The sequence below is a fragment of the Nylanderia fulva genome, unplaced genomic scaffold (genome assembly GCF_048542155.1).
Source record: "Nylanderia fulva isolate GAGA-0341 unplaced genomic scaffold, ASM4854215v1 Scaffold12, whole genome shotgun sequence".
NCBI classification, from domain to species: Eukaryota; Metazoa; Arthropoda; class Insecta; order Hymenoptera; family Formicidae; genus Nylanderia; species Nylanderia fulva.
Window position 1 is genome coordinate 5,437,639 of NW_028189409.1, and position 9,793 is coordinate 5,447,431.

A 9,793-nucleotide genomic window follows, 5' to 3' on the forward strand; every position below is an offset into this window, starting at 1 on the left:
CAAAGCTATTCGTAAAAATGCAAAGCAAGAAAATTTCAATTTTTGCAAACTTTTTTTGAAAAATTATATCTTTTTTGCAAAAATAAATAGAAGGATTCAATTGGAGTCAAATAAAAAAATCTTAATTTAAACTTTGTTTAAAAAAATACGTCAGTACGATTTTAAAGAGTATAATTATTTCGCAGTGAAAAAGGCAAAATTTTCACATTTGCTCAATTGATGTTTTTGATTATTTTATTCTAATTATTCATTTTGAAAAATTGCAACTAATTGACATTTAATAAGTTTTGTTAACATAATGTATGTAATATAATACAAAATAAAAAATTTTAATATTTTCGTATACAAAAATTAAACTTAAAATTATATTAAGACTTGATATTAAATTGAATGTTAGATCAAATATAAATGTTCGACGGATTTTTTCGATTTTTTTCTGTTTAAAATATATTATGTCAAATAAATGGATTAATGATGACCCAGTTAGAAATGATCGGTCGATTCGACGTCGATTTAACTATCATTTCTGCCTGGGGAATTTCATATTTACTAAAATTAATTTTTCCCTATGTCGATTTTCTGGTGACCTTGCGTTCAAGGTGCTCTGCTCGACATAAGGCTGCGTTCTCACACAGCACAAAACATTTCAGAGACCTTCGCAAAATTTATTCAAAAATGTTTCATATACGTCTTAAATACGTGAAAATGTTACAAATTTGCTATTTTGTCACAAATATGTTTATGAAAGATTGCATAAATGTTTCAAATGTTACTTTTTCTATGTTATATTTCTTATAGATATTGTAATGACGTTTCAGTGTTACTTGAAACTTTGAAACGTTTCTGCAACATTTTTGTTGAGTTTTGTGATGTGTGGGTTATACAGATTTAATAATGAGTCTCCAATTCTTCCTCTCGATCCCTCTCCAGCTTTGGCCTTGCAAAAAAAGCAACGTTTGTAAAAAAAATGCAGAGCCTCAGAGGGCAGCACCGGGCATCAAGGTTAAAAGAAATCTATTTTTATGCCTGTTATAAAACCGTAGTATGTTAGTGCGATCAGTCTGACAGTAGCGTGTATAACTTGCGGCGAGTTGATAAAAGTACATAGTATACGATAAGTATCGAAAGTGTGAGGATCGTATTGTTGTGTCTGAAGCGTGGTTTGTTAATAGAAGAGAATTTACGTCGCTTATCTTTATTGTACAATATTATAATTAACAATTGACGAAACACCCATGAAATAAGAAAGTAAAATGGGAATTAACGATGATGAGAAAAATGATGCGACCATCAACATGCTCGACCTTAGCTGTCAGATTCAGTTGCGGGAGTCGGAAAAATTGATGGGAGGACTCGTGAAGGAAGAACGGAAATCACAATTGCGCATCGAATTCAACAATCTCAACTACTCGGTTTATTGTAAAGGTAAATATACATTTATTTTACACAGTGTCCTGTTTTATTTCTCTCTCTCTCTATGACCCAGTTTACACCGTACTTTATTCGCGTGACCTGAAGTACACCTAAAGTAGGCTTCTCCAGAAATGTAATCATGCATCAATAATGCTTTTAGACCTAATATATACGTCACGTTTAGTTCTTATGTGAATATCATCTATATCAGCTCTCCATTTATATCAGTATGTTATCTATATCAGACCAACTGTTACACAAACTTACACATTGTGTAAACAGAGTCCTCTATCACTATTTACTCATACACTTTTAGGTTTCCTGCGTTTACACGCGATATATTGTGCAATCTAAATTAGGTTAGAGATCGTGAAAATAAACTTGACCCAAACAAATTTAGGTCACTTCGTAAGTGTTTACATTATCGCGACCTATCGTGCATAGGTCGAATATATGTATATATATATATAGAGTAGATCGCGGAGTAAACGTACGGTGTAAATTAGGCCTATGAGAAAATCTTAGTCTTTCCTGACTGCAAAAATATCTACATAAAGCATAATAATATACTTTTTTAGCCGAAGCAATAAAGTCTGAGAAATGAAGGAAAAATTGATCAATCATCAATTGGCCAATTATTATTGCCACTTTTCGTTCCACGTCTCCAGCTTCACTTTTCCTCTCAAAATGCTTTTGATCGTCTGCACTAATTTTGCTAATTAGACGTTACGTCATTTGCTTAAGATAGTTGTTATGTTAGTCCAAAATAAATTGCAAGTAGACACAAAGCTTGTTTTAATCGGAAGTGTTTTATGTATAAAGTCTACAATAGAGTCTAAAGTTCTAAGCCATATTAAAGTCAAGTGAGGAGAACAATCGATTCTGGTTGATTAATTTCTTACGACTTTAGGACTCTATTGTAAACCAGCATTGATAGTATCATTGACGTTTCTGATTAGTGGTCGGAACAGAAAAGCGTTGCGTCTGTTTGCGAACAATTTGTGAACGATCTTTGTATCAATTTTCAAACACTCTTTCAGAGATAGCTTGATGTTATCATTCTTAATATATACATCCATCTCGGCCAAACGCGATATTATTGTGAGAAATAAGAAACTTAGGAATTCGTATCTTATGGTTGAGATCTCAAAATTCCTCTTGTTCCTCTTTTAACCCCCTTATAAAGAAATAAAAAAAAACAAGGGGAATTTTGAGATCTCAACCATAAGATATGAATTCCTAAGTTTCTTAATTTTCGCATTAACATCGCGTTTATTGGCTCTATTGGCTGAAATGGCCGAACGTATATATTATGTATTTATTTCGAGAGCTGACTGAATATTCTTAATGATATTATTATTCTTAAATTCTGATAACATAAAGATAACATAAATCTTGCATAAACTCATTTGACTCCGCGTTAGTAATAAAATATCCGTTCAGGGCTTAATTATTATTTATCAGGAGCATTGAATTTTCAAATTATTATATTTTTTCAATCTCTCTCTTTCTTTTTTTTAATAGGCACGCATGCATAATCTGCAATTTAAAAAGAAATTTTTCAACATTAGGTATTCTATATTGTTTACGAAATGAGCTGATATTATTATGTATTCATTTAAACTAAAAATAGATATTTGATGCGTATAATGAAGTCGTCAGTAATAGAAAAATGAGAAAAAATTATATAAAACGACCAAGACTATGAACAAATAATAATTATTTGTTGATTTAAATCATGACGTTTCGATCTCTGGTTAAGTTTTTTATCAAATGAAAAAGTGAGTTTAAGATGACATTATAATTGTAATTGATAGTTTTATATATTTTTTTCTCATTTTTAAAAATATATAGATACTATTTATACAGATAGATTAATTATAATTATTTAATAATAAGTATATAAACACACAGATTTACATGATATAACTAGAAATAGATATGCTAACTAGAAATGCTCTATGTAAATTAATTAATAATAAAACTGATAATGAAATGTATAAATAGATTCATGATGTTATAGAAATAGTCTCTAGATTGAGGAATAAATAAATATTTAATAATACGCTATATTGTGATTTACAATATCTAAAAATATAGTTCAATCTTATTTAAAATGATAGCACAAACAAAAAAATTGATATTCAACAGACACGCTAAACTTGCTTTTTTATATAGATGTTATTGTCAAACTCGTTGAATTTATTATCAGAATGGCGTATAGAAACAAAATGTGTATGTATTTTTGTGTGAAAAAATCTAAATCTACTATTAAAAACGAGAACAATAATAAGAATATTAAGTCGGCTCCTTAATGTTTAAAAACACAAAATACACCCTATATATACCTTCATCTCGGCCAATAGAGCCACACGCGATGTGTATATCAGCTTATTCGCAATTATCGCAAAACGCTTGCAAGTAAAATAATCTCGGAAAATTTACGATCTTATGTTGCAATATCAGCTGACATTCTCGAATTCTCGGACTAGCAACCGAAAAGATGTAAACGCAACATATATTTTTATCCAGAAGACTCGATTTTTCCTTTTTTGACACTTTAATTAACGTTATTTATTACCTCAATTTTTTTTAAAGTATTCGTTATATATATATATATATATATATATATATCTTTTATTAAAATAAAAAATCTTTAATTTCCACATCACAATTTTCTAAGAAAGATTTCAGAAGATATTTCTGTTCTTTTTTTTTAATTATACTAATTTACTCCTTTAAAAAATAACAGCATGTATGTAAGTCAACCAAACTGCATGTTTACTTATTCGTTTTAAATTGATAGACATAAGATTCATCAAGCAATTTTGTGATATAATAGTTGATTTTATGATATAATTATATTTAATTATTTTTAATATTTAACATAATACATTAATTTAATGATATAATTATAATAACATTTAATTACCATGGCGGGCAACAAAAATTCTTTTTTTAAATTAAAGAATATAATAAATATAACGAGTATAATGAATGTATAAAAAGTAATCTGTGAAGAAATGGACAGAAAAAAATTAATAAAAATAGTATTATTGTCGAAAGTTCGCATTTACACGAGAGTACTAAAATATTTCCAACTTTAGATATCAAAAAAACGATCTTACACGATGTGACCGGACACTTTGAACCCGGGAAAGTAACAGTGATAATCGGTCCTTCTGGCGCGGGAAAGTCGACGCTGCTGAAAATTATCTCGGGCGAGCGATGGGTCAACGTCGACGGCACCATTTATGTAAACGGCGTCGAACGAAACAGAGGAACATTCCGCAAACATGTATGTTACGTGCCGCAACAATTCGAATTGCTGCCGCTTCTCACGACGAGGGAGACCCTCTATATAGCGGCTAGACTGAAGATGGGGCGAAACGAGCAAGCGAATGCTTCTCTGATCGTAAGTGCGAATAAGATGGAAAGATGCTAAACCCTTCTGTCAATGCATCATTTTTTCATCTTTTTATCAATGCACATTTTAGACATATATCACTGTAACAGTAATACAGATGTTCCGACACATTCTTAGTATGTCAAGTTCTTTTCAGTACCTGTTCGGAAATCTGTTTATTGACAGAAGCATAAAAAATACATTGACACATTGTTCTTAAAATGGTTATTAAAATTATTTGTGAATTATAGAATCTGTATAATAATATAAATTTGAAAGAACACTCAAAGAGTAAATTTTCTGCAGTTTTTGAATGTTAAACACGAGCGTAGCAATAAAACCTTAACGCGTCACATATATAATAGCTATAATTTTTCTATGCCAATTTGGCTGAGAATTTCTTAAAAGGTGACATGCTAGTACATTATCTGGACTGGAATTGTAAAAAAAAATTGATTTATCTATTTCCTATTTAAAAGAAATTATTTTTCATCGAAAACCTATGTAGTTTTCATCATTTGAATCGTTGATCATTTTTTATTTACTGCCCGTGTTGCGCCACAAAATAAAGTGCGCATCGATAAAGTGTTCATCAAAGATTCTGAAGTAATTTCTGAATTTCAGGTAAACGAAATCGTTGAAAGTCTTGGTTTATCAAAATGTCTAGACACGCTGGCAAACCAGTTGAGCGGTGGCGAACGCAAGAGACTCTCCATCGGCGTGGAAATGATTAAACCGTCTGTTTTTTTGTTGGACGAACCGACGAGCGGTCTTGATAGCGCGGCATCTAATCAAGTATTATTTATGAATAATTTAATAAAAACATCATTCAAGATGTGTCAGACATATTAATAAAAAATTCTTACATATTAAATAATATAAAAAATTCTTACATATTAAATAATATAAAAAATTTTTACAAAAATAAAATGATATAAAAAAATTCTTATTAAATATGTATTATATGTGATATAAAAAATATTTATTTTTTTATATCACCTTTTAAGATTTAATATGTTAAAATATCGGAGATGAATGTTTTAATAGCTCATGAACGTGCTGCATAATATGGCGAGAGCGAACTGCACCGTGGTTTGCGCGATACATCAACCCAGTAGTCAAATGATCTTGCAATTCGATGACATTATGGTACTCGATCGAGGTAGACGCATATATTGTGGTCCGAGGAGTGAGATATTGAATACATACGAGAGCGCCGGATTCATATGCCCGCGCTTTTACAACATTGCTGAATTCTGTAATTAATTATATAATTATTGTTTCTGTCAGTTTGACAATTTGACGAATATAAAATACTGAAAAAAAATTAGAAAAATAATGTTCACGCGTTTAGTCTTTTTTTTGTGTTTGTGTTATCGCATATTTTTCACACTTTTGGAATTTATATTTTCTTTTACTAAATGTAAAAATTTTTTTAAAATTTTAAAACATACTAATGCGACACTTTTTATCATTATTTAATGTAATTTAATTTAATTTTTTAATGTCGAATATTTCTAAATCTGTCACTGACAATGAAACAAGCGGAAATGAATTATTAGCCTGAAACATTAAAGGGGAATACACATGCAATGCTGTTTCTTATAATTACAGTACTTGAAGTAATAACCAACCAGAGAGATGGAGATTTGGAGAATCTGTACAAGATCTGTAATAGTGAATATGAAAAATACAAATCGAGTCATAAACATCATAAAACTGGTAAATAAATTGATATATATATATATATATATATATATATATATATGTATATCTTTAGATATAAATCATTACTTGAATTTATGTCAATTATTATCTATTTCATAAACTATTTATCTTATCTTTGTGTTAATGACATTTTTTTTTCTTTATTTTGTTTCAATCACTGCGTGACGAAAGTGTAATTGTATTTTATTTATCGAATAGATATAATATTATATATGCGTCAATTTCTAGTGTTCTAGTTGAAATGTAGATTGCAATAGAGAAAAAAAATTAAAATAAATCAGATAAAACATTTCAAAACGAAAGAACATAAAGATGAGCGTGAAATTTTCATCAATAATAATCATCGACGTTTGACGAATTTTGCAGGAACAGATTCGGAAACAATTTATTCTAAACAGAATATTGAAAAAGACGACGAAAAAAAATTAAGATAAATCAGATTAAAAATTGCAAGACGAGAGAATAAAAAAAGAGCATGAAATTTTAATGAATAATTAATAATCGAGGTTTGATAAATTTTGCAGGAGCAGATTCGGAAACAATTTATTTTAAACAGAAAATTGAAAAAGATGCGTCTGCGAATAATACAAAGCAAGGATTGTCTACGTGGCAGCAACAAAAAATATTATTTTTAAGGGCTTTTATTTGCATCAAGCGAGACCTCGTGAGTAATAGATGATCTAAGAGATGCCGAAATTATTTATACGAAATGAAAATATTGTCTCAATATTTCAGATCTTGACGAAAATGAGACTTGCAATGCACTTCATAATAGGGCTGCTCTTAGGGGCGGTCTTTTATGATTTTGGCAATGATGCGCAAAAAGTGCAGAGCAACATAGCTTACTTATTCTTTCTTATGATATTTTTATATTTTTGTAATGCACTGCTGGCAGTGCTACTGTGTAAGTGACATATAAATCCTCTTCCGAAGCTTTTAATCATGTTAAAAATTTTTGACTTGATTTTTTTCCTTATCGGCAAAAGTGGTTAAATAAAAAAATCGAAAGTTTTTTTGAGTTCAAAAAAAATTTGATAATTTTTATAGTGACTGTATTAAGCATGGTCTTTATACGTATCGTATGATTGCAGTTCCCACAGAAGCGGCAGTGTTTCTACAGGAGCATTTAAATAATTGGTACTCATTCGGATCGTATTATAGTGTAAAGATATTAACGGATCTTCCGGTGCAAGTACGTTTTTTCTAATATATCTCTGTGCTAATATCTTTTTAATTGTGTGCGTGTTTTTATTACACTTTATATTTATATAATACTGTATAGTAAATTTTATTATTACATTATTACACTATAGGTATTATATATTATATATATATTTTTTTTTATATACGGAAGTTGTATAATTATGTATGTTTTGCTTTTGCTTTTATTTTTAAAATCATCGAATAAAAAACTTAATTTTAATTCTTAGATACTTTGTTCTTCGTCTTTCATACTTACATCATATTTTATTTCGGGGCAACCAATGGAATTTAACAGATTTTTTGGATTATGGTTAATTAGCCTATTGCTAACAATTATGGGACAAACAGTCGGGATTCTGACAGGTGCGGTTGCGGGGGTTGAGGTACTACAACATATAGCACTACAATGTTTATAAAAATACAATTTTTATAAAAATTAACAGATGACACATTTAGTATAAAACTAAGTTTCAAATCAGTCAAACAATTAGATCGTATTATTCAAATTATGTACCGTTTATTATAAAATATTTTGAAAATGACGTAATATATAACAAGCATATTATTTCTTCGCAGGTGGGTGTTTTCTTAATACCCGCATTAAATATACCATTTTTGCTGTTTGCCGGATTTTTCTTGAAGATAGGGGAGATGCTGGGGTTCCTGCAACCTTTAGGCACCCTAAGTTTTTTCAGGTATGCACAAAAATATACTATTATTCCATTCAAAGCGTTATTCCTAGTTTATTCTAATTATTTTTTTCAGTTACTTAAAAAAATATGCACTTTTTATTACAGATACGCATTTGAGGGATTAATACAGACGATCTACAATTTCGATCGACCGAAATTACATTGCGCAGAAATTTTCTGCTATTTTCGTTCTCCAAACGTCATTCTTTCAGAGTTGGGCGTGCCTACGGTACCGTTTTACGTAACTGTGATAATACTCGTTTGTTGGATATTCCTCTTTCACATTGTCATCTATGGGGTGTTTCGTTGGAAAATTTATTACGCAAGAAAGTGAACGTATAAATAAATTACTGATAAGCATTTATATATATGTATGCATATATGGAGAAAAGATTTATTCGAGGATTATTTTTGCATCTAAATTAGGATTTGTAGGACAAATCTTTCTACTAACGAATAAAAGAAATAATAAAATAAGAAAAAAATGCAAAACATTGTAAATGTGATTTTTTATACAATGTAATAGTTGATATAGCAACAGCAGCACGTAAAATTTATTTCTATTTTTTTATAATTTTTCTATAATTTTATAATTAGATATTATACTGCAAGTCATTAAATTTAGATGTTATAATATAACAATATAAATTAATTAGATAAGAAATATATTGTGGCACTATTTTTTTCCATATGTAAGTTCGAGATTAATTTATATATGGAACTTAGTAATCTCAAACCAAGAGATACAGTTCCGAAGAATTAATTTTTCGCGCTTTGGCTCTATTGGCCGATTTAAAAATTTATATATTATTATTAATATAAATTAAATATCATATGAATAAAAGTATCTTAGGTATATATGTCACCAACTGTGAGAAAACTGACCAGAATATCAAATAGGCAGTTCAAAATTTTTTTCCTCTCTCTCTCTCTCTCTCTCTCTCTCTCTCTTTTGCTCTTTTTTATCTTACTTTTTGCATAAATGTACATAAAGTAAAATAATAAATAACATAAAAATCGGTACTAATAATGATACAATGACGGTATCTAGATACATCCAATACTAGAAAAAAGTATTCTGTCGAGTACGATACGTGAAATTTGTTGTATTATTTTCAGTAAAAAACATAATAATCAAGCGTACGTTTGTGAAACATATATTATTTTAAGTAAAAGATTAAACATAGTAGAATTGTGAGCAACTCGAACTTTGCACCTTTTTAACAATAATTTTTTGTCATATATCTTAAATCATCACGCACTCATTTATATAACTAATTGTTAATAAGTTTTTCCTTATTTATTTCGCATAATTATAAAACTTATATTTTTTATCTATATATTAATCTAT

At 29.1% G+C, this 9,793-nt stretch overlaps 1 protein-coding gene across 3 annotated transcripts; it reads left to right on the top strand.

Moving 5' to 3' along the window:
• The first annotated feature begins 1,017 nt into the window (after positions 1-1,017).
• Positions 1,018-9,339, top strand: LOC114935225 (ATP-binding cassette sub-family G member 1-like). 3 transcript variants are annotated; one of them, XM_029307961.2, is made up of 11 exons: positions 1,018-1,425; positions 4,521-4,828; positions 5,444-5,614; positions 5,867-6,077; positions 6,434-6,541; positions 7,072-7,211; positions 7,283-7,451; positions 7,639-7,739; positions 7,978-8,113; positions 8,327-8,445; positions 8,548-8,625. In XM_029307961.2, exons 1-11 carry the CDS (start codon positions 1,254-1,256, stop codon positions 8,557-8,559), a joined length of 1,647 nt encoding a protein of 548 aa, XP_029163794.2. In that variant the 5' UTR covers positions 1,018-1,253; the 3' UTR covers positions 8,560-8,625. The 3 variants fall into 3 exon arrangements, with proteins under 3 accessions (XP_029163794.2, XP_085335583.1, XP_029163793.2); XM_029307960.2 differs by having other exon boundaries at positions 1,023-1,425; positions 7,978-8,133; positions 8,548-9,339; XM_085479457.1 differs by lacking the exon at positions 7,978-8,113 and having other exon boundaries at positions 1,020-1,425; positions 8,548-9,339.
• The last annotated feature ends 454 nt before the right edge of the window (positions 9,340-9,793 follow it).

Bases quoted from the DNA above. Each gene is read 5' to 3' on its own strand.
- LOC114935225 (XM_029307960.2), top strand. From the start codon at position 1,254: ATGGGAATTAACGATGATGAGAAAAATGATGCGACCATCAACATGCTC. The intron at 7,452-7,638 runs GTAAGTGACATA...GTATGATTGCAG, and splicing joins ACTGCTGGCAGTGCTACTGT to TTCCCACAGAAGCGGCAGTG. The intron at 8,134-8,326 runs GTACTACAACAT...ATTTCTTCGCAG, and splicing joins GTGCGGTTGCGGGGGTTGAG to GTGGGTGTTTTCTTAATACC.